The sequence below is a fragment of the Empidonax traillii genome, unplaced genomic scaffold (genome assembly GCF_003031625.1).
Source record: "Empidonax traillii isolate 1590-97213 ecotype Southwest subspecies unplaced genomic scaffold, ASM303162v1 scaffold863:size338993, whole genome shotgun sequence".
NCBI lineage: Eukaryota > Metazoa > Chordata > Aves > Passeriformes > Tyrannidae > Empidonax > Empidonax traillii.
Window position 1 is genome coordinate 222,420 of NW_020956056.1, and position 25,732 is coordinate 248,151.

The following is a 25,732-nucleotide window of genomic DNA, read 5'->3' on the forward strand; positions in this document are numbered from 1 at the left end:
GAATCAGCATACACCACCTGTATGTTACCAACTTGTGAAGTTTTATTGTTTTGCCTTCCAATAAACACTTTTTTTTTTTTTTTTTAAATAAAAAAAATGAAATGGCAGCTCAGATTTCGGAGTAAATGGATTCCTGTACCTTGACTAGCAGCCTTCCTTGAATTTATTTGAACTTTGGGTGTGTTTGGGTTGGTTGTAATCTGACAAGGCTGATTCTATAGAAACACTGTTCAGATAATGGCACTAAAGTCAGGATATGCTGATTTTCTGCTGTGGTTACATTTCTCAGGGGCTGCAGTTACAGACTTTCACTTCTACCACAATCACAGATGTGATCACAGATCTCACACTCTGCATGATAAACATGTACCCCTGCTGACTTACCACAGTTCCTTTAGACAGAAGTGTTTTGTTGGTTTTTTTACTGATACAGTCTGGCTGAAGGTTCCTGCCTATCCCTGTGTCATGTACATGAGGAAAAAATTCAGGTATAGAAAAGTAAATTACATATCATAATTAGCAGTTTGTACAAATCCCTCCAGTACACAGTGTATTCACTTTTTATCTGTGCAAGTTAAAAGGGGTTCTGGCTCCAGCCTTAGAGCTGTAAATATAAAAGTTCAAGCTCTAAGAGTCAAAGCAGTTCCTCCTCCTGTGCTCTCTGAATCTCTTCAAGGGCTTGTTCAAGTGTTAAAGGTGGGGGTTTGTGATTCTTGATGTACTGCAAAGAAAAAAAAACGTTAAGACAATAATTTGTTACATAAATAATTACTTTCTAGTATTTAATAAATAATAAACCTCCATGTTAAGATACCTGAGAGAGAACCTGCACTTTGCTGTGCCAGCACCAGAAAGTGACCCTTCTGCTGCAGCGTTTGGCAGATCCCTGGTTGGTTGTAGCTGAATGCTACAGCAAGCACAAAGCTTCATCTTCCAAAACTGTGGCCTCCAAAACTTCAACCTTTGCACAGTAAAACCCCACAACTTCCTAATTAATAACACGCAAAGAAACTCGCTCTGCTGCAAATACCAGAAGCATCTGGAAAGGAGGATCTGCCCAGCCTGTCATAAATACCTCCTTGGCCTCCTCTAGGCTGTGGTAGTGGAACTTCTCGTGCTCCAAGGACTCCACCAGGGCCGAGTGAAGGTGCTGAACGTTCTCCACAAAGCTCTGGGTCAGCAGCAGGTGCTGTTTGCACATGGAATGCAGCACGAGCACAGAGGGGCTGTAGGCAGTCAGGGCTGGGGGGGGAAGGGGCAGGAGGGCTCTGGTGAGGCACAAAGCGTGGCTTGGGTACAGGGAACAACATCAAACACGAGGGTGAAGATGATTTTGGGTACCTTCTACTGCATCCATGCTGATGACGTGACTGGCAACAGGCACTGGGTCGACGTAGCCGGTTCCTACAGGTGGGCTCAGCACTGCAGAGGGGTTTGCTGTGCCAGGAAACATCAGGGTTACTGGGGACAGGCTGGAAAGGTTTAGTGCTGCAACTTCAGACAGTCTCTTGGGACAGCAGCTGCCCAAGAAACCCTGTAAAAAAACCCCAAAACAGCCCTAAAACCACTGTAGAGGCTTACAGGGAATTCTGTCAGCCGGAAAAATAGTTATACAACTGAAATAGTTCTACAGCCTCCCATTGTTTCTCTACTCTTCCACTCAAAACACCTACCACTGCAAAAGGCATCTTTTCTAACCCCAGGCAGAGTGAAAATAAGGGCTTTTGTACTCAAAAAAAGCTCCTGTTTTCAAGCACACTTGAGTTTCTACTTTCTCCTCCTCGAGTGGGGCAAGAAGGGGCTCTCAGGACTTTCTCCTTGAAATAAAGAGCCAGGCTGGGAGCTCCCCCTCGGGAATGGGAAGGGTCGCAGCTGATCCTGTGGTGGGGCCACAGCGCCTTCCCAAGAGAGAAAGGCCCTGCAAAAGGAGAACTCAGCGATGAGCAATCACTTCAGTAACACCACAATGCTCTCATTTACAACAGTAAAGATATCAGAGTGGTGAATTCCACTGAAGAGTATTACTCGTGCTATTGTGAGCTTTGTCACCAACGCTCACCCAGCAACAGGGCCTGTGGGGGGGGTTTTAAAGCAAAAACCAGTTCTAAGTTCTCATGATATTCAATCTCAAGCTTTCCTACGGGCAGCAGATTGAAGTGCTGGGCTTTGAAAGCTTTTAATTTGGCACCAGCAAAGGAGAAGCTGGCACTGAAACTAAAACTAAGCGGGCTGACATTAATAAAAGTGTAATAAAAGTTGCCTGACAGAGCAGAGCTCTGCACTCACCCTTTGCCCAGCAGTAGGAGAAGGGGGGCTCTGCTGTCTGAACCCCAGTTTCCCTCACAGTCACTCGGTGCCCCCGTTTGTGGCGCTCCCGGGTGCCCAGCGGGGACGAGGCTGAGGTTGGGTGTCCCTCAGGGTGTCCCTCTGCCCCTCCACCTCTGTCTGGTGGAGACAGAGAGCTTTCAAAGTCCTCAGAGTATTCTGAATTAAGAGTTCTCTCATCCTGATCAAGAGAATCCTCTTTGTGTCCAGGGGAATCTGTGGAAGCTCCACTTAAGTGCTCAGAGATTTCGGCTTCAGTGCCACTTTTTCCAGCGTCCCCACCAGTTACTGTGTTGGTCAGTTCAGAAGAACCTTGATCCTCTTCCACCACCACATCTTTGTTTGATTCTTGAGTCATTCCAGTATCTTTCCCCTGTAAAATGAGTTATTTTAGACCCTCCACCCAACAGAGGCAGACTGGGAATAGGTGTCAGCAGGGAATTCCTACTCACTTCCTGTTTTAATTCTGCTGCCTCAGAGGGGATATCTGGGGCCAAATCATCGAGGCTCAGGATATTCAGTCTGAAATCTGCAATCAAATGACACATTGACACGCGAATTTGCATGAAAGTTACAGCACATTTTCCCTTAAATGAGAAAAGGGGGAAAAAAATCAGTATTATCTTCCTAGTTTAAAGTGTAATACTGAAAGGTAATAGCAACCAGACACTCGAAATCTTTAGAAAAAAGAAACAGAACTACACAATTGCTTTGATAAGACCTTGGTTTATGTAAAATTTCACCAGTGAATCCTTTCAAAGTGATTATTTGCCCTGTTCATCAATGAATTTATCAGATTATCAGTACAAAATTCATGCCAGGTCTCCTCGAGACAGTATTAAGAACACTCACCATTTGAGCTGCTGCTGGTTGGATCTTCTGCATCTGAGAATAATTCATCTAATGATTTTATTTCACTTCTGGCACTTCCAAGAGATTCCTGGCTTTGTTTGGTGGAGCCTGTTTTAGGCAGAGCAATCTTTACAGTGTTGTCTTTCGTGGAGGATCTCATGGTATGTCTTGACAGGTTTCTGCCGGTGGGTGAAGGTGCTGGTGAATTAACTCCACTAAAAACACTTTCCTGTGAGTCTTTGTTGCGAAAAGAAGATGTTTTAGGTGACTCTGTTGGTGCAATTTCCTTATGAGACAGAGGAGGCCTTCCTGATGTCTTGTTCTTTTGAAGAACATGAAAAACAGATTTCAGTGTTAACTTCATTATTATGTTTAGAGTGCTAAAAAGGAAAACAAATCATTATGAGTAAAATAAGAGTAATTTAAGATGTTGTTTTAAGGTGTCAAGAAGTGAAGCTGAATCCTATTATGAGCAAGCCACAAATGCAAATTTAAAACTTAGTATCTTGTGTCATCTAAATAAAAAGTGACCAATTAAAACAACTCTATAAAAGTGTTTCTGGAAATACATAATCCAGCAAAGTTTGCATTTACCTTTCCATCTACCACAACCTTCTGATTCCCATTTCCACTGCGAAACCCCAAGGAGCTCTCCATCAGTTCTCTCATTTCCTCTTCATCACTATCCAGGTCCAGCTGTTGGTTAACCATAACGCTCTTTTTAGGGCTTTGGGTGCTTCCCTCTTCCTCAGAACTCGCATCCCTGTTGGTCCCACTCTCCTTGGTGGCACCAAAATTCTTCAGGTACTTCTTGCCCCTGGCACGGCGTTCGTGCCCTGAGGAGGAGGAGGAGGAGGAGGACTCTTCACGCAGAAGCTTCAGGCCCGGGTCAGTGTTCTGCGATTCCAGCTGCTTTTTCCGGCTCATGATCTTGCTCTCCAGCTGAGCCACTTTGCTGAGGACGGAGCTGGTCCGCGCGTGGGCTCCGTGTGCATTCCCTGCCCTCGCGGTGCTTTCCAGCGCCGGGCCCTGCCGGCTCCCACGGGCGATTCCATCGCGCCCCTTCAGGAACCTGCCCTGGCCCCACGGGGCTCTCCCGGCCGCCTCCAGCTCCGTGTCCACCACCCCGAGCCCGGCCGGGATGGTCCTGCCGTGTCCCTGCCGAGAATCCCAGAATCACCCAGGTTGGAAAAGCGCTCCCGGATCATCGAGTCCCCCCTGCGCCCGACCCCCACCTTGTCCCCCAGCCCCGAGCACTGAGTGCCACGGCCAGTTTGACACCTTCATGGGAGGGGACTCCAAACCTCGCTGGGCGGCCCCTTCCAAAGCCTGACCGCCCTTTCCAGGAAAAAAATTCCTCCGGAAATCCAACCTGACCCTCCCCACACCGCCAAACACGTGCTCAGGAACGGACTGAGCTGAGGCACCGGCGCCTCACCTGCCCTCGGCCCGCGGGGGACCGAGCGATCGCGGCCATCCCGGACGGGCCGGGGACGGAATGGAATGGAATGGGATGGGATGGAATGGGACGAGCCGGGGATGGAATGGAATGGGCTGGAATGGGACGGGCCGGGACGGCCCGGCCTGAGGCGGTGGCGGCTCCTCCGGGTACGGGCCAGCGCGGCCGTATCCTGGACACCGCCACTCCCCAACATCCCGCCCTCTCATTGGCTCCGCCCTCCCCGCCAGCCAATCCCAAGCAGGTTTACTGCCGCCGGCCCCGGAGGCGCCGACTACAATTCCCAGCATGCCTCGGGGCCGGTAAATCGGGATTTATCCAAACCTCCTGATGCGGGATTAATCCAGTCGTTCAGCAGGATTTCTGTTCAGGCTGCTGTTCAGGATTACACACTGCAGTCAAGGGGTTGTTAACTTTGGTGTATTTGATGCCAAAACATCTGATTCCAGGCCAGAAGAAGCTTCATTGGGTGAAGGACCTTTGTTTTGGGTGAAGGACCTTGGTTGGGTGAAGGCTGCTTTGACAAGTTTAAGGGTAATGAGGTACCATAAGTGGGTTTGCCCAGCAGAAAGCTGGGTGTAGGTCATCCAGCTAAAGGTCGATCAGTGCCTTGAACAGAAGAACATTCCAAGGGCACCCAAAGCCCTCCCTGGCCCTGCTTTGCCCACATGGCTGAGGCAGCTGGCAGAGTGCCCTTAGGAGGCATTTCTTCACAGAAAAGGTGATCAGGCACTGGAATGGACTGGATAAATATCTAAAGATTGGTGTCAGAGGATGGACCGGGCTCTGCTCGGTGGTGCTGAGCAATAAGACAAGAGTCAATGCGCAGAAATTGATGCCGAGGGAGTTCCACTGAACACGAGGAAGAACCTCTGAACTGTGCACTGGAGCTGACTGCCCAGAGACTGCGCGGAGTCTCCCTCACTGCAGATATTCCAAAGGGCAATAATCCTATGCCGTGCGGTCAGGGACGGGCACGACGAAGGGATCAAGTGATCCCTTCCAACCTGCCCCCTCCTGTGGCTCCGTGACTCCGTGAGTGCCCGGGCAGGTCTGCCCTCACCATCCCCGGAGGTGCCCGAGGGACGCCCGGACGGGATCTCCTCCCTCCCGCGGGTCGGACCCGCGATCACCTCGGGGCGGCCGCTCCCAGCCCGGCTGATCCCGCGGGCGGGCAGCGCCTGCCGGGCCGCGATAACGGAGCCCGCTGAAGCCGCGGCGGGTCCCGGCACCCCCCTCAGCACCCTCAGCCGCCCCCGGGGCCGCCCGGCCCGGCCGAGCCGGCGCCTCCCGCCCCTCGCCCCGCCCCGGCCGCGGCCCGACCCAGCGGCAGGAAGATGGCGGCGCTCATCCCCCTCAGCCAGCAGGTACCGGCCCGCGGCCCTCGCCTCAGCTCAGCCCCTCAGCTCAGCTCAGCTCAGCTCAGCCCGCCCGGGCGGCCCCGGGGAGCGGCCCCGGCTCCTGCCCGCGGGCGGGGCGGCCGGGCCGGGCCGGCGCTGTGTGCAGGGCCCTGTGCCCGGCAGGGGCTCGGCCTGAGGGGTGTGGGGGGGGAGACAGAGGGGGAGCGGGACCCGGGCGGGGCGGGGCGGCCCCCGCGGTGTCCCCGGGGCTCGGCGGGGCCGGGCTGGGGTCGGGGGGAAGCGAAGGCGTCCTCCCCTCACGGAGGGCCTGGAGCTGCGCCCGTGGGGACGGCAGGGAATGGGGGGCTCGGGGCGTTTTCCCTTCCCGGAGGTGCCGCGGGGGTTGCTGAGGGCGGGCGATGGGGCTGCGACCTGCGACGAGTCACCCCCTTTGTCGTGGTTGTTCCCCGGGCTGTCGGGACAGGGGGTCGTGACTGACAGGCTGGAGGGATGTTTGGGGGGCGCAGGGACCCCGGGAGGTGTTTGCTCGCCCGTCCAGCAGCAAGTCAGGGCCAGGCACATCCCCTGCCCCTTGGGAGAGGGTGACGAGGCTCGGGAAGGGGCTCTTTCCAGCTCTCTTTGGATGCTTGGGGACCCCGCGCTGATTTTTGTTGTTGCAAGTGTTTTTTTTTTGGTGTGTGTTTTTTTATTTTTTATTTTTTTTTCACTTTGTTTGGGTTTTTTTTACATTAATTTCTCACCCAAATATTTCCAACCGAAGCAGTTTATTCTTTTCCATCCCGCTGGGAATAGAGTTGGTTTACTTATTTCCTTTTTAAAGCAATGCCACCCTCCATGCCTGGAAATTAAAACTTATTTTCTACACTCTGCTAGGCCAGTGAGGAATTCAGAATGACTGCTCTTAGTAGTTCAGATTATTTAAATACATTGTTTTCCTTTTCATAATGGTCTTTTATTTGAGATACTTTGAAAATTTATCTCTCATTGGAGTAATGTGATGCTTGGATAATGTATAATTTGCTGCGTGCCATTGTTTTCCAATGGATTCAATGGAAACATTCTGATTTTAAACTTCTTTTTCTGCATTGAACTGTCAAGAGCAGTCTGGCTGTAACAGAGCAGTAAACAGAATTTCCCTTAATGAACTTAAAAAGGACATTAACAAACTTCCTCTTTTAATAGCCTCAGTTTGGTGATTACTAAGGAGATGTGTGCTGGTTACTGTAAATGCCAGAAATTGAATTAGAAGGAATAGGAGAGGCCACATGTGCTGTATGTTGAAATATGTCCACGCAGAAAGATTTAAAATAAGAATGTTGACTTCAGCATGTTGGGAGCTAAAAACAATAGGGGTAATTCCAGCTTGTGGAAGTGTTGGATCATATTTTGTCATTAATAATTTATCATATTAATGGTTTTAGGAAGGAATTCTTGGCTGTTGAGGGTGGGCAGGCCCTGGCTCAGGTTTGCCCAGAGAAGCTGTGGCTGCCCCATCTCTGGAAGTGTCCAAGGGCAGGTTGGAGCCACCTGGGCTGCTGGAAGGTGTCCCTGCCCATGGCAGGGGGTGGCACTGGATGGGTTTAAGGTCCCTCCCAACCCAAACCATTCTGGGTTTCTATACTATTTATATACCATTTAATATTTCATCTCTCTGGCTGGGCATGAACTCAGGTGAAGAGCAGGGCTGTCAGATCAGTTCTTGGAGCTCAGTCCAGTTTCAGTTTTAATGTTTGATAACTTTGTTCACATTCCCAGTGGTGTTCCCGCTGTACCAAGCACGTTCAACCTGCAGGCTCAGGAGGTTTTGGAGAGTAACCTCAGAGATATCAGGATCCTTTTGTAGCTCAGGTTTCTGAGACAGCAAGTAGCATAAGAGTAAAGTCATGTTTTTGGGGCAGCAGCACCTTCTTTTGGCTCTTGTCTTTGTGATCACCTTGTTTATCCCCTGTTACACTCTCTGTTTTCACCTATCCGTGTGGCTGAAAGAAAAGTTTCCAAGAGGAGGACACCAAGGAAAACAATTCAGCTGATCCAGAGCTCTTTGTGGCCTTGGGGTGACCTCAGGAAAGAGAAGTGGATGTGTGAATTGTGCTGGTGGCAGCAGCTTCCTCCTGCCTTTTCCCCAGGCCCAGGGGACTTGGATCAGTGTCCATGTGTGAACCACAAATGCGAGACTTAAACTTCACGTTTCTCCAGGAAATCCACCTGGCAGAACAAACAACAAGGCCCCAGAAGGATCTTTTGGGGAGCTGGTGGGAAGTGTCGGTCAGAGATGAGGTTTTGGGGACTATGGAGCAGGCACAGGAACCAGGGGGTGGTTAATCTGTGAGTCCCCTCTGACAGGTTGTGCTTTGACATCACCAACTGCAAACTCTCCCCAGTGTTTGTGTCTGGTTGGCAGCCCTTGGGCAGGTCCTGCCTCAGCAGATGCCACCAAACTGCAGGATCCTCCTGAATGATAGCGGTGTCGTCACGTGTGGCGGGGACGGGCAGATAGGGAGCTGTGCTATTTTTATCACTTGAACCCATTTTGTCTGGTCTGCTTCATCACAGAGGTGCAGTCATTTGGGGAAATCAGCCAGAGAGAGAGGCTGAATCCTTGGGAAATTCTGCAAACAGGGAATCGAGTGCTGAAGGGCTTCCCGGCAGCACCTGGGGGGGAATATTTTCCTATGGGAGAAACTTCCATCACCCTGGGGGGTTCCTGCCACCTCTGCCAGGCAACTCAGCTCCATGTCCTGGCTGGCAATCCCAAAGGAGGCTGACAGGGATGTCTGGTGATGGGTGAGATCACTCAGTGCTGCTGCTGGAGTGGTTTGCTCAGTCTCTTGGTACGAGTCCAGTCTCTCTGCACGCTCTGGGTCACTCATCAAATCACTCAGAGGAGCTTGGGGTTGGTGTTTGAGTCTTCTCTGAGCTTTCTGGTAAACAAGAGGTACAAGGTTTGGTGATGGTTGGATTTAGACTGGACAGACTATTTCCTCCTTGCACCTTTTCTCTGAAGGATGTGATTGCTGCCTGGGCAGGATATTTACACATCAGCAGAAAGAACAGTCAGGTTTATGAGTTATGGCCCAGGAATTCTTTTGAAATCCTGTCTACCTTCAGGAAGAGCTGGAGCTTCCAGAGGTTTGCTGCCATTAGAGAACGCAGCAGCTTGTTTTGTGGATGGATGGATAGAAGGGAAGCACATTTAAGATGCTTAGGAAACTGTTCTGAAAACGCAGGATTTTCCTATCCAAACAGAGCTGTTAATCCTCCAAGAGTCAGCGTTTGCTTGTGCTCAGTTGGAGGGTTTAGTTATTTCAGATGGCTCCTTAAATTAATATTTGGCATGTTGGTAGTAAATTCACAGCGAGGTTCTCTTGGTGTCAAATACAATTTTATTGGGCTTTTCCTTTGTCCTTTTTCTGCCTTCCAGAATCTGGAATGTGTGGGGATGACAGGGAGGCATTTGGGAGGTGACATCCCAGGTGTCTCACTGGTGGCCTGGAGGTGCAGAGAGGTTGTCTCAGGCAGGCTTTGGGGCCTTGTGACACCTCAGCATCTTGCTCATTCAGCTGTTTGTGGGGTTGTTTCGTTGATTGATTGCTCTCTGAGGCCTTTAAGTTGGTTTTGCCTGGGTTGATTTTGCTGTTGGCACTGAGGCTGCAGATCAGTGTGCAGGGACAACCTGCACGTGAATTCCTGTGGCAGCTGGAGGAGGCAGGTGAGAAGGTGGGTTTTGGGGGGGATTCTGCCTCTTTTGGCATTTCAGTTCCCATCTGCTTGGAATGTCAGCAGGAATGTCAGCAATCTACTGATGCAACTTGAAATACCCCCCCAGCACTGTCAGGGAATTGTGGCACTGTCAATTCACTCTTCATTCTGGTTTTGTTTTATTCTGTTTCAGTTTAAGATCCTAGTCCTGAAAATGCCTAATCACAGACACAGAGCTTGGTGTGTCTGTGTGGATAAAACTGCCTGCTGGAAATATTCCATAAGGATGTTTCCAGTGCAGGGGGAGTCAGGTCAGCACTGGGTTCAGAGCTGGACCTTTGCCATCAGCAGTTCTCATGCTGAGATCTGAAATGCTTGGGCAAAACCTCATTTCCACGTAGTTGTTGATTAAAAGTGTGAGGAGAAGTTGGAATTCTGGGGAAGGAGGAGTTCTGGGAGGTGACAGGAGCCTGTTGGCTGCAGGTTTTGTGGGATCACCATTATCTACACTTAAATTTCAATATCCGGTGTGGATGACAGCAAATTAACACCCTGGTTTAGATTTTTTTTGTTGTTGTTGAAGTAATACACCAAGTGCAATGCTTTTTTTGCTATCAGCTGTGATTGCTGTTCATTCTGTTTTCTTCCTTGTGTTTCAGTTTTCTACTGGGAACCCAATATATGAAACCTACTACAAACAGGTACGTTCTTACAAGAAAAAAAGGCAAAAATAAAGAGTAATTTCTTCTTCCCCAAGATTTTCCTCTCTCTCCTTTCCCCATTGCAGTGCTAAATTGTTCCTGCTGATGCAGTTTGTGTAACTCCTGACCTAGAGACCCTGCATTTCTCATCTCTGCTTCCACAACAGTCATGGTGAATGTTGATTTTTCTCTTTCAGGTAGATCCAACATACACGGGGAGAGTTGGGGCAAGTGAAGCTGCTCTGTTCCTTAAAAAATCCGGTCTCTCTGATATCATCCTTGGAAAAGTAAGTGGAAGGAATTGGAGAACGCAAGAATTGTCTGTACACTTTTGTTTTTTTAAGTGAAAGGACAAATCTACAAGGAAAAAAAAATCCTCTTTTGTGTGACATTTCTGTTGTTAACCTGGCAGTGAAATAAAATTGCACCTCATAACTCGAAAGCTGAATGAGCACTTGGAGAGGGCACAGGGTGGGAACTGTTGAGCTGAGTTTTATTTGAAATTCACCGTGGCTTTCATTTTGTGTCTCCACAGATATGGGATTTGGCTGACCCAGAGGGGAAAGGATACTTAGATAAACAGGTAAATGAAATCTTCCTGTGAGCCTTGTTTGCAAGCAAACCCTGCTACCAGCAATAGTTACCCTTGGCTTTTTTTGAATGGAGTTTTTGTTGACAAGATGAGGTGTGTTGTTTTTTTTTTTCCCAGCACTTCTCATACCTAAGTGCATTACTCAGCAAGGCTGCTGGAGAAGTTTGGATCCCATTTTCTGCCTCTCTTTTGTTTTGTAAATAATCAGCGTGTGTGATATGTGGATACACAGTCACTGAGCCACAAATACAAAATATGATTTAAGATATATTTAGAAGACACTCTTGCACGTAAAAAATCTAACCAGCATCACTAAAAATGACTTGGAATATCAAATAGCAAGTTACTTTGTAGATATTGATGCTTTTTTTAAAAAAAAAAAAAAAAAACATTATTAATATTTAAGAACGTTGACGTTCACTTATGGGAGAGTCCTTTATAAAAACCAACTTCCAATTTTCTACCCTTTGTCTCCCGTTATTGTAGTTGTCCCTGTGGGGCTCCCCATCCCTGATTTCCTGAGCTACCTGTGCACAGTGCTAATAAAAATCATCGCTGGGTTATTTTTCCTGATGGGAACTGTTTTCCATGGACCGTTTCAGGGTTTCTACGTCGCGTTGCGCCTCGTGGCCTGCGCCCAGAACGGCCACGACGTCAACATGAGCAGCCTCAGCCTGACGGTGCCACCCCCCAAATTTGTGAGTGACGTCCACTCAAATGTTTGCGTGTGTTATGTGGGAAATAATCAGTTGGAATGTTGGAATAATCCCCTGTTCCAGAAAGGTGGTGCTGGGGCTGCAGGTTGATGGCAGAGCGTTCCTTGGGACGCTGCCTGCCACGGTGGGGTTTGCGAGTATAACTGCTCAGCTTGGGCAGGAGGCTGATGTGGGTGAACTCTGCTAAAAAGGAAGAAAAGAAGGTTATTTTGGTGCTGGGGCAGCAGGAGTGGGCAGTAAAGGGCACAGCTGCAGCTTTGCTGTGTGTTTGGGTATCTAATGCACCAGTAAATGTCCTTATCCAAGTGCTGGGATAGCGTAAATGACTTTTCTTTAGGCACAGCCTCTTTTCCCCAGGGTAGTTAAACTTCGTGTCTGTAACCAATTAGGAAGCATTAGAGACACAAGTCTGTGTGTTTATATATATATAAATATACACATAAATAAAAATTCTCCCTTTTTTTTTAGCATGACAGTAGCAGCCCTTTGCTGATCACACCACCTTCATCAGACACTCACTGGGCTGTCAGGGTAAGTGTAAAAGGCAACACGTTCCAGCCATTCTTTAAGAGGGAATCTTTTCCTTTGTGTGGGATTTTTCCCAGTGAGAGAATTTTGTATCCAGTGGATTTCCTGTTTCAGAAATCCTCCCTTTCTGGGCAGACTTGAGCACAACAGAGAATACTGAGGTGTAGTTTGACATGTGTAATAAGTATTAAACCACCCTTTGACAACCCCTGCTGGGATGTTGTTAAGACACAATGAATTTTAATCTTCTGCCTGGATTTCTTCCAGAATCCTACAATTAGGCACTTTCATTGTTTGTCTAAAGCAACCCCACTGAGAACAGCAAAGTATTTCACCAAATCCACCCCGAATTATTAATTTACAGCTCGAGTTCCTGTGTTCTAGTTAGTATTCAGTGATACATGTAATATATATCATTGGGGGAAAAAAAGGATGCATATATGTTAATTTTTCAAATGCAAACATTTCCAAAAGGTAGAAATTTAATAAAATAACTTGTCATGCTGCTTATTTCTTTGGACTCACATGTTGTGCTTCGAAGTGGGAAGAAGAGATTTTAGTTCCACGGAGTTTATCCAAGTTTCTTTAAAACAAGAAACACATCCTGGCTGCTGCATGGTGAAATCTCTCATACAAGGTTCTAAAATTGAACTTAGCTTTGAAATGAAGCTCTTAAATCTCTCTCCGTGGGTTTACATTTCAATGGAGCACCGTGGCTCTTGGAAATTTAGGCTGAACACATCCCCGACCAGCCTTAACTCCCTGCAAGATCTCATTTTCGACACTCACGCAGGCACACTTTGTTTTTTACTTATTCAGACTATTTCTTGCCAACTAGGTGGAAGAAAAAGCAAAGTTTGATGGTATTTTTGAAAGCCTTTTGCCAGTAAATGGTTTACTTTCAGGAGACAAAGTAAAACCAGTACTGATGAATTCAAAGCTACCTCTCGATATCCTCGGCAGGGTAAGTGTGTGCTGTTTGAAAAGTTTTGCTGGTCTCTGTTTAAACTTCTCCTGGTTGCAGTGGGAAATATTTAAATGCCATTTATGGTTTTGGCTGAGGTTCTGCACTGATTGCATGCTGCCAAGCAAGAACACTGAGTCTCTGAAGTCTTCCACTTAGAAATAAGAGTAATAGTAGTAATTTAGGCCCTGGAGTAGATTGGTTTAATTATGTATATTTTTGATTTTGGTTGTTTAAAAGCAAGGAAAAAGCTTTTCTAAGCTTTCATAATATTAGCTTTTATAGCATTGTATCCCACTGTTTTGTCATTTTTACAAATGGGAGTTATTAGACATCCCATTAAACCCATCCACTGTTGGTACAGGAGAACACCCCAGAACATCCTCATTTACTGTACCTGTCAAATTGTCAAGTTGTTTTTTTTTTCCCAGGATCTGAATTTAGTGCATCCATTGCATATTTGCCAAGGAGGCAAACCTGAAAGTATTTTTTCTGCTCCCACTTAAAACACATTCTTTAACGCTTTGCACATTTACATGCCTGAGAATGAATTCGTTCTGGGTCACATCCTTATAATCTCTTCAGGAAGAGCTGCCTCTTTCTCTGTATTATCTACAAAATCTAAGCGTAACTTGTTCTGAAAACCACCTCTGAATGCTTTTAGTCAGCTTGATGACTCCTTCATTGCACCATAGGAAGATGAAAAACCTGCCTGTGTTGCAACCAGAATTTGTTAGAGCCGGTGTTGATTCACACTGGCCAGAAAATTCATCAGAGAGTGTTCAGATGGTTTAATATAACTAACATGATCTTCACCAAAACCTGTGCAGAGCCTTCAGAGTCATGTTAATTGGATGAATGCACAAATTGTAACTTGCTCTCTAAATCATTTTTTTAATCTTCATTGCTGTAGGTGTGGGATCTCAGTGACATTGATAAAGATGGTCACCTGGACAAGGATGAATTTGCTGTGGTAAGTTGCTTTTCAATTCTCAATTCCCAGCCCGGTCTGGCTGAGCAAAGAGCTCGTTCTTTTTTTCTCAAGAGCTTTGCAGCTTCCTCTGCCTCAGTTCACTCTTCTGATCTGCATTGTTCACACAGAGCTATTAAATGATCTTCCTCAAATCCATCCCCTGGCTCTTGCCCATGCCATCGAGCTTAAACTTGTTGGAATTGGTTTCCATCTCTAATCTTACACCCTTTGTTTTACTGTGATGTAAATGACTGACACTGGAAGATCTCTCTCTTTGTTTTTTTTTTTTCCTGCTAACTGTCAATGTTATCTGACCTTTTTTGCCTTTGCAGGCAATGCATTTGGTTTATAGAGCTCTTGAGAAAGAGTCAGTCCCTTCACAATTGCCCCCTTCTCTCATACCACCTTCCAAAAGAAAGAAGATGCCGGCGTTCCCCGGAGCCGTCCCCGTTCTCCCTGCCAGCCCCCCACCCAAAGACAGCCTGCGTTCCACGCCCTCCCACGGCAGCGTCAACAGCCTGAACAGCACAGGCAGTTTATCTCCCAAGCACAGCATCAAACAACCACAGGTACACATCTTCCTTCCTTTCTTTTTCTTTATTTTTTGGGGGTCAGGAAAGCTGCAGGAAAAAAAAAAAAAAAAAAACAACCAAACCCGAACGTGCTCTTTGATTTCTGCCTCGTGCGAGCGGTTGGGTTTGGAGAGTGAAGTGAGAATGATCAGACCTGGAAGAATGGAGTAGCAAAGGAATTTAATATCAAATGTAAGGAGTTTAATGTCAGAGAAAGCATTAATCAGACTGGGAAGAGTGGAAGAAGAACAGGTGAATTGCAATCAGGGTGACCACGAGGTGGCAAATCTTAGGGGGGGAATTTTCACTTTCTATGTAAAGTGAACCCATGGAAAGGTTTTACTCATGTATCTACTGTAATACCAAAGAAATCATTAACCTACCTTCTAAATCTCCTGTTATTAGCATGAAGACTTAACATGCTTAATTGGATCTGTATTCCCAAAGAATTAACTCTTTTCAACTGGTGAAGAGCTGTTTATCAGTGTTTTATTCAGATAAAGAAGATGAAATTAAACCATGCAGTGAAAATAGTTATTTCCCAGTCAGACTGGACTGGGTATCCAGCTCTGGGTGATGCATCTGCTCAGTGTGTTGATAAAGGCTGTTCTTCTCCTCCTGAACTGTCCCCCTTTGTTTTGCAGCCAGCTGTGAACTGGGTGGTGCCACTGGCTGAGAAAGTGAGATACGATGAGATTTTCCTAAAAACAGACACGGACATGGACGGCTTTGTGAGTGGCCAAGAAGTGAAGGACATTTTTATGCACTCAGGTCTGTCTCAGAATCTCCTAGCACATATATGGTAAGAATTCCCTAGTACCTGTGTTTTTATAATTATTTTTTTCCAGCCAGAATTGTGGGCCTGACGTTAATTTTTTTGTTTCTAAGGGTGATCTGTTTTTTTTTTTTCCCAGGGCTTTGGCAGACACGAGGCAGATGGGGAAGCTCAGCAAAGATCAGTTTGCACTTGCCATGTATCTCATCCAACAGAAGGTCAGCAAAGGGATTGATCCTCCCCAAGTGTTAACCCCAGATATGATCCCCCCCACGGAGAGGAACACTCCCCTCCAGGTGAGTCAGTGATTATTTGTAGATAACGCTGAGCTTATGTGCTTTGAAATGGGCTTTAAGTAGGAATTTTTTATATTTTTTTTTTCCTTGAACATTTGAAAATATTTGTAAATTTTTTAACCAAGACTGATAGTAAAGAAAAATGCAGTAAAACATTCCATAAAATAAAATACTCCATGAAAGGAGTCACAATGCTGAAAAAAGCCTAGCGTGAAAAATACTCCTTTGTCATAGAGAAAGTTTTTAAATTAAACCCTTTTATATTTTTATTTAACATATAAATGATAATATATTTGTCTATATTTATATATGATCTCTATATCCAATTTTAACCCTGGGGAACTCTTAACAGCAAATATTAAAAGCTGGTTGAGGAACCTGTGATCAGCACCAGATTCCTGTAGAGAGGAATATTTTCATGGCTAAATGAAGAGTGCTGACTGCCTAGTCCTGGGATTCATCCCTGTGCCATTCCAGTCCCCAGTCCTGCATCCGTCACTGCTGATGGATGGATTCCACTTCCCTGCAGCTTCTGATCCTTTGCTAAACCCTTTTATTCCTTCCCTCCACAGAGAATTTCTGGAAGTGAGATGAACAAACCCTCCTGTTCTGCCAACACCTTCACCTTTTCTCTAAACTGCACTGTATTTTTCTTTACTTCTCGCTTTACTCCTCCTAACCAGAAGCCTTTTGGAGCTGTAAATAACTCACCTGCTGCTGTTGCTGTGGCCCTTTTAAGGTTTCTCCTTGTCCTTTCCCTGTAGACCCTGGCAGGTTACTTGACCCCTGTAGGAGCTGAGATCTCTGCCCTGCCAGAAATGCGCCGTGTGAGTAACTGAGGCACCCCCAGGGCTGCCCCTTTTTGCTGGGGGTGACATCAGAACCTGCCTTTCTTTGTGTCTCCACCTTTGCCTGGCTCTGCTGTTGAGTTGTGGCCTTGCTCGTGGCATGATGGGCTGTCCCAGCAGTGTGGAGAGCCCAGCTCTGGCTGCTGAGCTGGTGAATTTATTCCATCAGGAACTGGGAGTGGGTTGGTCTGTCAGGTTGTTTCTGGGACAGAAGTTACTCGTGGCTTAGTCCTCTGAAGCTGAGCAGTAAATAAAGCTTTAAACTTCCCATTATTTCCAACTAATTCTAAGTTTTTTTCAGTTATGTTTAGCTGAGCATAACATGAGATCAGCTGAGCTCAGTGAGCTTATTTAGTGGTTCTCATCCTAAATGCAGCAGCTCATTTTCACTTATTTCATGGTCATGTTGGTGGCACCTGCCTGTGACCCTGCCCAGCATTCAGTGCAGGTCTCTCAGCAAAGCTCTGTCCGGCCTGACAAAGTCGGAGTGATGTTAGAAGATTTTGATTTGCTACCTTGAGGAATTAGTCTGGATTATTTTCATTTATGATTATTACGTAATGGCATATTGCAAAAGAAATGATGGATTTAATTCAGTTTAATTATTTAAGCTGTATACTCACCTGTTCGCCTTTTAGTCTGCTGATTTTGGTTTATTGATCAGATTCTTGGTTAGTTTTTTATGTTTAGTAAAGCCAGGCTCTCTGTGGTTATCTCAGCAGCCTCAAGGTGGGTGAAGCAGGCAAACTGCTTTCTTATTCTTAAAATGCTGTTTAAAAATTGGAGCTCTCCTGTGTTTTCATGCTAACAGGGAGTTCAGGGCTGCAGTTTTTGCTCAGTTGGGCTTTCTCAGAGCAGTCCTTTTTTTTATAATAACCAATGTTGTACCTAATGCTGAGATCCCTTCTTTATAACTGCTGAGTCTTCTCTAAAAGACAAGATCTAAAAGAGCTGAAGAATTGCAGGACTTGCCATGAATTTGTGGCAGGGCTCAAGGAGACTGAAATCACAGTCGTTACTCACCTATTGGCTGTAGCAGAGCTGGGTTTTAGGTGTGGAATTTTAATTTTAGCTCTCCCCCAGCCTGCAGTTCATCTGTTGTCACTGTGCATGTCCCCTCAGTGCTGTGTGTCTCAACCCTTGGGCCTGTCCAACAGCCACGGGGACAATTCTGCTGTCCCTCAGCTGCAACTGTGGCATGTCCTGCTTGTTGCACAATCACCTGATGTGCCTCGTGGCACTTTGCAGATTCATATCCCGAGGATTTTGTATCCCACCCTCTGTCCCCAGCCTTTGTTGCCACTCAGCATTTTAATTGACTGTTTGGTTCTTAACAGGACAGTGCAAGTTCTGTGGGATCAGGAGAATTCACAGGAGTGAAAGAGCTGGATGATATCAGTCAGGAAATTGCTCAGCTGCAGAGGTAAAGCTGTGGACTGCTCACAAAATCTTGAATAATAACCAAATAATCTACAGTACTGATGTGTCAGTTTTCTTGTAGCCGCTTCATAATTATTTGTCACTGAAATTGGTGGCAGATCTCCCACTGAGATCTTAGTTATGCAAAGCCAGCCTGGATTCTGCTTCAGGACATTGATTATGGCCACAGATAGCAATAATTGATACATATAAACCTTTACTCCTTTAAAAAATATATGGGAATATGTGCTGGCATTTTTAGCTACGTGGTGTTTCCAGAAAAATGTTTAATTGTTTTTTGTGTGTGTTGTATTATTTCACTAATAATAAATACATGTGCTTGTTTATCTGGCAGAGAAAAATACTCCCTAGAGCAGGACATCAGGGAAAAGGAAGAATCAATCAGACAGAAAACTAACGAAGTTCAGGTAAAATCTTTTGTTTCTCCTTGGTAGCTTTCATTTTAATCCCAATAAAATATGGGAATGAAGCTTTTTTTTTCGTGTCTTTGTGTTGCTGCTGGGCAAGTCTGTCTTTGTTTCATGGGATTTTCCTCTGAGAAAATCCGAGGAACTTGAAATTTGAAATCTCAGAATTTCAAAATTAGAGAAAGCATTTCTGATGGAGAACAGGAAAATAAAATTCTTTCATCTGTTTTTTTCCTCAGGAGCTGCAGAATGACCTGGACAGGGAGACGAGCAGCTTGCAGGAGCTGGAGGCTCAGAAACAGGACGCCCAGGACAGGCTGGATGAGATGGACCAGCAGAAAGCCAAACTCAAGGACATGCTCAGTGATGTCAGGCAGAAATGCCAGGAGGAAACACAGGTGGTGAGTGTGTGGAATTTTGGACGTGCCTCACGGGCTTTTGATGGAGGAAATGCTGTTTATTTCGTGGAAAAACTCACTTTCTCTGCTCGTTTTGAGTGTAAATAGCAATTTACACACAAACACAGAAGGATTTTGCTCACCTGAATGTACCTCTTATTGTGGTCCTAAAGAGGGGGTTGAGGCAGATGATCTCCAGGGCTCCCTTTCTACAGAAATTGTTGTTCTGAGAATATAGAAAACATTTATTCAACCTGACAAGGCAGTGGAAAAGCATCAGAGACAATCCCTGCCAGTGGTGCAGGTTTTGAGCCTCTAAATATCATCAGGATTGCGTTAAAAGTGGGTTTTCAGGGAGATAGAATTGTCAGTGGAAACAGCAAGTCACCCTAAAGTAGAAACTTAGTGTGGAACGTTGTGTGAGCAGGTGGGGAAGGAAGAAATGGATCAGCAGCTCTGCAATTTTAAACTCTTATAAAGTAAATCAACTTCGTGCTCCTTTTTTAAAATGTTTGAATGGAAGAGGGGCCAGGTGCTGAAAACTGCAAGGTAACCACCTAAGGAACACCTGTAATTACCTGTGTAATCAGTGTGGTATTTCTGTGAATTAAAATAGTGTTTCTTGGGTTTGTTGACTGTGTTTTTATCATGCATTTTGTGCAACATCAGAAGCAGCATTTCATTGTATTAAATTCTAACTATTTTCCTTAACAATTGATAGGTTGCTTTTTTATTTATACTATGAATTCATCATTTAATAAGTTACATTTATGTCAAATTTCACTCTTTTTTTTTTTTTTTTCCAGATTTCATCACTAAAAATGCAGATTCAATCTCAGGAATCAGATTTAAAATTACAGGAAGATGACCTTAACAGAGCAAAAGCAGAGCTGAACCGCCTGCAGCAGGAAGAGACTCAGCTAGAGCAGAGTATCCAGGCTGGAAAAGTACAGCTTGAAACAATAATCAAATCTTTAAAATCAACCCAGGAAGAGATAAACCAGGTATTCATTGTGGTTTATACAGTTTTTTTGCTGCTTGAAAGGCTGGAAAAATAATTTTTTAGAAAAAAAGAAAAGTGCTGGCTCGTGAAATAAACCTTTTTTTTGGGCTGGTTTATTCCCAGTGTGTGTCAGGAAAAAATTCAGTTCTGGTGGGGGGGAAAATGCAACTTTCTGGCAACGTGGTCAATGAAAATTTTCCTTCTCAGGCAAGGAATAAACTGTCCCAGCTGCAGGAGAACCAGCAGGAGGTCACCAAGAGCATCGAGGAGTACAATGAAGCCCTCAATGGCATCCATGGGGGCAGCCTGACCAACTTAGCAGACATGAGTGAAGGCCTTGGGCACTCAGAAAGGAGCAATTATGGAACTCTGGTAAATAAAATGACTGTTTTTCAGTGTGTTTGGCAACGATTAAACTGGTGACTCGCAGCTGATGGGAGATTGTTGGGGTTTGGTGTATCAGCAGAGCAGGGCAAGGCTTTACTGCTGGTGGAAAAAACTGATTTTTGAGCCTCCTGTTGGTTCTTGTGCTGGGATTTTGTGCCTGTGTGACTGGAACAGTGTGGATATGGGAGCAAACTGTGATTCTGCAACCAAAAAGGTCCTTTTAACCCTGGATTTGTCACCTGGCACACGTTCAGATGTTTTTGTTTGTTCTTGCACATTGTCCAGTTACCTTCTCTTGCTGGAAACTCCCCTCTAACCATCTCTTTCCTTCTTGTTTCCAAGAGAAGCTCCACAAATTTCTCCTTTGCAGTGATTTTTTTAGCACATTATTGTTCCCTTCTCAAAATACATGGATGCTTCTCTTCTGCTTCAATAATTCCAGCACTGTTTATCTCATTTATTGTGTTTTCTTTTAATCACTATTTGTCCCAAAAATCACAAGATCCTTCAGGTTCTTAAAGATTTTTCCAACCAGTTTCTATTGGATATCTATTGCTGATTTAGATATTAAATAATCCTCTAAATCACAAGAACTTTCATTCTTTTTAAAGCCTGTTTCTTCTTCTAAATACAAAATTGCCCAGGTGCTTGATTGTGCTTGCACATCAGCAAGGAAAACTTGTTTTCCAGAGCCCTTGGAAGCACAGCATTTGCTGTGGGTTTAATATGAGGTTAAATATATGTCAGGTACAGTAAATAATCAGCAGGCAACTGCTGTTTGAATGCCCTGCCTTCAGCTTGGTCTGTAAAAACAGACTGCTCAAAAGAAGATTCAAACCAATTGAAAAACGTGGCCTTAAAACCCTTCACTGCTTCGTTTCTCTCCTTGCGTGGCTTGCATAATATTCTATTTAATTTCCACTGCAAACTTCCAGATGTTTCTCTCCCTTGCAAAACCCCAGAATCACTTACTGGAAGAAGACACCAGTGGTGTGTTCATGGTCATTTCTTTTTAAAACCATTTGTGCCCCTTTCCTGTTTCTCAATCCTTCCTTCCTCTTCCTCCTCTCCCTGCTGTTCTGAGCAGTGTTAATGGAGCTGTTTTCATCTGCACCTTGTCAAGGGATGAAAATGGGGCTGGGGGGCAGTGTAAGTGGGTAGTTGTTGCTGGGTATTCCTCATTTTTGGGATGGAATGGCTCTGGTTTTCCCAAACCATCCCAAAGGAACATCCTCAGGAGGCTTCAGAACTCCAGTTTGCTGCTTGTCCCCGCTGTTTTTTTTTTTTTTTTTTTGCAACTTGACCAAGTTCCATTTGGGCTCTGCTGTCATCAAATCCTGTCATGAATTTCTGTCCTCAAAATGTGGGGGTGACTCTTGAAGGGGGAAATGACTGCTTGGAGCTTTCAGAAGGAGTTAATAAGAAGCAATCTGCAATATGAGCAGGAATTCCTTGTGTTTGGAGCCCACAAATAGCCCAGAAAATGTTTTAAAGAAGTGTCTTCACCTGAAGCTGAGCTGTCAAATGATGTGGGGGAGGGATTTTTTTGGCAGTGTGATGGTTGAGGGTTGATTTGTTTTCATTATTTAAGGGATTGAGAATTGAATATTTTAATATGGGTAACAGTTGAACCTTTAATTGTTATAAGCTCTGTTATCTTCTGATGTTCTGTGTAGCCCTGGGCTATGTTATTTCCTTCTAGCCTGTAATTACTTCAACTTGCAAGTCATGCATTCAGAAAGTCCTTCAGGAAGTCATTTTTAAGATCCCCATTTAGGAGCAGTTCTGTGCCAGCTGAGTGTTCTGATCCTGGTAAGCTGCTCTGATGTTTTTCCACTTCGTTTTTAGGATGATCCATTTAAGAACAAAGCCTTGATGTTCACCAACAACACCCAAGAATTGCACACAGACCCATTCCAGTCAGAAGATCCTTTCAAATCTGATCCATTTAAGGGAGCAGACCCTTTCAAAGGCAGTAAGTGCCCTGACACCTTCCAAGACCAACTGTTGAGTAAATGATATTTTCGCACACTTTTATCATCTTGCTAAATATTTTTCTTTCTCCGTAGGTGACCCATTCCAGCACGATCCTTTTGCAGAACAGCCCCCTGCTCCAGCAGGTAAGAACCCTTTGGATCACAGGATACCTGTGGCACGTGGACACATTGGGTGCTACATTTCATATATTCTATTTCCCTTTTCCTGCTCCTTTCAGATCCCTTTGGAGGTGATCCCTTTAAGGAAAGTGACCCATTTCGGAGTTCTGCCCACGAGGATTTCTTCAAGAAACCAGTGAAGAGCGACCCATTTACCTCAGATCCATTCACAAAACCCCCTGCTTTACCCTCAAAGGTCGGGCATTTTTAAATCTACACTCAATGGATTCCTTTACTGTTGACAGGCTCGTTATCTGAAAGCTAAAAGGAGTGAAATAACTCAAAATATTTTTCTCCTAACTGGTGAAATACCATTAATTTTACCCTTAAAATTTGATATGGATTGTTGAGGCAATCAGCAGTGTTCTCTCTGCTTCCATGATAACGAGGTGCAGTAAGGTGGATATTTTTCATCTCTGTTGGGAATTTCAGGCCACCATCACCCACTAATTCCCACCATTCCCTCCATTCCATGTGCAGTGACAAAGGGAATGGAACTGAGGAACTGAGGTTAATGGATTCTTGAGCTCCTTGCACAGAACACACCTGTTAAATCACAGTTACAATGATATTTATATATATTTATACAGCAGTACCCAGACTCTGGATTAATAATAATATGAATGCCTGACTTGAATATTCAGTTTATTATTCTGTTGCTTCAAGACTGAGCCCTTCTGGGTGTGTTTTCCTATTTTGGTAGCTAATGTTGTATTTCAGGATTTTTTTTGCCCTTGTCACCTGTAGGTTCTGGGTGTTTCGTTCAAGGCTGTCAACAGCCAAATTTCATGTAATCAGTTTATTTTATCCCACTCCATTTCCACTGAGCAGAGTGATCTGAAACTGGAGATAACTGTGATTTTTGATGTGCATAAAAAGGCAAGGTCACAGTGCAGCAGAGCAATAATTCTGTGTCTCTGTTCTCATTTAGCCTGACCCTTTTGAAAGCACTGATCCTTTTACGTCTTCCAGCATCTCTTCAAAAGGTCCAGGTAAGAGGAAAACGTTTTCTCATGAAGATGAATAAGGAGGTATCTTTTTTTATAAAAGAAGAATCAAATGTAAGAGTTGAAAATAGAGGGTCTTGTGAACTGTTGGCCAAAAGCATCATGATCCTGCTGTGGGTTATGACACCATATATTTCAAGTTTTTTCTTATTTTCTTTGGGTTTTTTTTCCCCTCCAAACAACTAGTACAAAACCAATTGTCTTATGGAATTCTCTTGTAACCTCTCATGCCATGTATCAAAACAGAGGTGTGTTTTCATCACCTGCCCAGTTTTGTGCTTCACTGGCACTTCTTTGTCCAAAATAACTTCTTTCTCCCTGTTCCAGATCCCTTTGGAACGCTGGATCCATTTGGAAGTGGTGCTTTCAGCAGTGGGGAGGGATTTGCAGACTTCAGTCAGATGTCAAAGGTAAAGGTTACAAGGAAAGCAACTGTCCTTTAAAAAAGGAATGTGCAGATAAATCAAAAGTGGGTGATGTGATTGTAAATTCTCAGCTGACAACCCAGGTCTGTTCCTTTGCTTTCTGATCAGCCCCACCAGTTGCTTAACAAATCATTTCCCACCCATGGCAGATGTGGCAGATTCATCGGGGATAAATCGACTTTTCAAACACCAGCTGAGCAAAAAGGAATTTCAAAAGAAATTACCTTGCAGTGTTTTAACTTCTAAGAAGGGTATTCAGTTACTTCATAGAATTATAGTTTTCCTGACTTGTTCCTGAACTTATCAGGGAATTACTAAGCTTGGAAAAGACCTCTAAGATCATCAAGTCCAGCCATTAACCAAACACACGAAAGATGTGTGAACTCTTTACAGTCACTCAGCCTTTCCCATGTTTTAAGTGGGCAATTTTTTGTTCATTTTAAGTGGCAGATGAAGAGAAAGGTTCAGGATGCACCTGAAAAAGAAAAAAGGATAATTTAGAAAGGAGAATAAAAATTTTTATCTTCCTGAGGTGGAGTTTGGAATTTACAGTTTCCATCAGCTCCTTCTGTTTGTTCCACAGTAGTGCTGGAAAATTGTGGAGTAAATGTTAAAAATAAAAGAGATTATCATATCACCTGGAATAATTACTTTTCATGGTTTTTTTTTTTTTCTAACTTTTCATACCATTTTGGGGAGGTTTTCAACTCTCCACTAGATGGCAACAGCCTTTAGCAATATCGATGTGTCTGGCTCCAGGTTTAAATTTTAGCAAAGGTTTGACTACAAGTTTTACCTTTGCTCCCCAAATCCCCCTTTCTTCGTTTCCCAGTGACAAATTTCCCTGCAGGGCATCATTTTTGTGCCCTTCTTATCCACCAGGAGAGTCCTTCAGAAGAGCCAGCTGAGCACAGGCAGCATTAAATCCATGTTTTTGGTATTTTTCCCTGAGCTTTTGCCACAGCCGGGTTTCACTTGGAAAAAAAGTTTGGAATAAAGCTTGGAATCAAGCTCCCCATTCTGCAGTGTTTTTCCAGGGTCTTCCATGGTTCTGTTTGTCACAGTGGAGGTCAGACTGTGGTGGAAAAAAAAAAAAAAAAAAAAAGTAGAGAGTTTTACTTCCTTTTATTTTTTTTTTCACCAGCTTTTTGCTGGCACTAAAAGTTCTCGAAGTAACGCTGTGATTAGAACACAATTTGAGTGTTAACGAATAACTCTGGACATCTTGAATTTTGATTAATTAATGAAAACGGAGGGTTTCCCAGTGCGCTGACATCCTTTCTCTTCCCTCTTTCTCCTCCTGCAGTCAGCAGCTCCTGACCCCTTTGCCTCCTCTTTTGGAGGGGGGGGATTTTCAGATGACCCTTTCAAAAGCAAAGCAGACACCCCAGCGTTGCCACCCAAGAAAAACGTCCCTCCACGGCCCAAGCCACCCAGTGGTAAGGAGGTTTTATTTTTCTTCTTTTGACAGCCACTCCCCCCAATTTTCACTCTATTAATGGATATAAGGGTTTTCTAGCTCGTTATCTTATGTTTCAACAGCAGAGGAAGGGATGAGGTTATCAGTAAATTGGCAGGATTGTCAGTAAACCAGACTGGAGCTCTTCAGATTGGAAAACAGGTGATGAGGGAGTGGTGTGGCAGATCTGTAAAATCATTTGTGGCAAGGGAAAGTGGTGGGATAAAAAAAAAAGTCTCTCTATTCCAAGTAGGCAACACATCAGGTTAGTAAATGGCACCTTCAAAATGAAGAGGTTTGCTTTTATACAGTCATTTAAATTCAGGATTTGTTTCTGTGTTTGCCAGAGAATGTGGTGAATGCAAAAAAAAAAAAAAATTAAATGGGCT

General features: G+C 44.7%; 2 protein-coding genes across 5 annotated transcripts in view; one reads left to right on the top strand and one right to left on the bottom strand.

Annotated features, from left to right (window-relative positions):
- Positions 1–20: 20 nt before the first annotated feature.
- CUNH19orf44 (chromosome unknown C19orf44 homolog) lies at positions 21–4,744 on the bottom strand. Of its 2 annotated transcripts, none has more exons than XM_027902332.1 (8): positions 4,616–4,744; positions 3,772–4,335; positions 3,178–3,499; positions 2,778–2,854; positions 2,287–2,698; positions 1,342–1,437; positions 1,076–1,242; positions 21–721 (listed from the first exon to the last, which is right to left on the bottom strand). In XM_027902332.1, exons 1-8 carry the CDS (start codon positions 4,652–4,654, stop codon positions 635–637), a joined length of 1,764 nt encoding a protein of 587 aa, XP_027758133.1. In that variant the 5' UTR covers positions 4,655–4,744; the 3' UTR covers positions 21–634. The 2 variants fall into 2 exon arrangements, with proteins under 2 accessions (XP_027758133.1, XP_027758132.1); XM_027902331.1 differs by having other exon boundaries at positions 4,592–4,744.
- Positions 4,745–5,897: 1,153 nt separating this feature from the next.
- The window catches only part of EPS15L1 (epidermal growth factor receptor pathway substrate 15 like 1), a 33,102-nt gene continuing 13,267 nt past the window's right edge, over positions 5,898–25,732 (top strand). Inside the window, exons 1-23 of one of the 3 annotated variants that reach the window (XM_027902348.1) lie at positions 5,898–6,003; positions 10,356–10,397; positions 10,595–10,684; positions 10,933–10,980; positions 11,592–11,687; positions 12,174–12,236; positions 13,072–13,197; positions 14,111–14,170; positions 14,503–14,739; positions 15,387–15,544; positions 15,657–15,813; positions 16,578–16,640; positions 17,999–18,084; positions 18,436–18,508; positions 18,748–18,909; positions 19,713–19,910; positions 20,117–20,281; positions 22,145–22,271; positions 22,366–22,416; positions 22,512–22,648; positions 23,384–23,444; positions 23,787–23,869; positions 25,191–25,323. In XM_027902348.1, the coding sequence (XP_027758149.1) occupies positions 5,974–6,003; positions 10,356–10,397; positions 10,595–10,684; positions 10,933–10,980; positions 11,592–11,687; positions 12,174–12,236; positions 13,072–13,197; positions 14,111–14,170; positions 14,503–14,739; positions 15,387–15,544; positions 15,657–15,813; positions 16,578–16,640; positions 17,999–18,084; positions 18,436–18,508; positions 18,748–18,909; positions 19,713–19,910; positions 20,117–20,281; positions 22,145–22,271; positions 22,366–22,416; positions 22,512–22,648; positions 23,384–23,444; positions 23,787–23,869; positions 25,191–25,323 (2,446 nt within the window). In that variant the 5' untranslated portion in view covers positions 5,898–5,973. Of the gene's footprint in view, positions 6,004–10,355; positions 10,398–10,594; positions 10,685–10,932; positions 10,981–11,591; positions 11,688–12,173; positions 12,237–13,071; positions 13,198–14,110; positions 14,171–14,502; positions 14,740–15,386; positions 15,545–15,656; positions 15,814–16,577; positions 16,641–17,998; positions 18,085–18,435; positions 18,509–18,747; positions 18,910–19,712; positions 19,911–20,116; positions 20,282–22,144; positions 22,272–22,365; positions 22,417–22,511; positions 22,649–23,383; positions 23,445–23,786; positions 23,870–25,190; positions 25,324–25,732 lie in introns of those variants that run through there. The other 2 variants (XM_027902350.1, XM_027902351.1) reach the window with 2 other exon arrangements.

Coding starts and splice junctions, on each gene's coding strand:
- CUNH19orf44 (XM_027902331.1), bottom strand. CDS start 4,654: ATGGCCGCGATCGCTCGGTCCCCCGCGGGCCGAGGGCAGGTGAGGCGC. Junction 2,855..3,177: donor AACCAGCAGCAGCTCAAATG/GTGAGTGTTCTT, acceptor ATTTGATTGCAG/ATTTCAGACTGAATATCCTG. Junction 2,699..2,777: donor CAGCAGAATTAAAACAGGAA/GTGAGTAGGAAT, acceptor CTCATTTTACAG/GGGAAAGATACTGGAATGAC.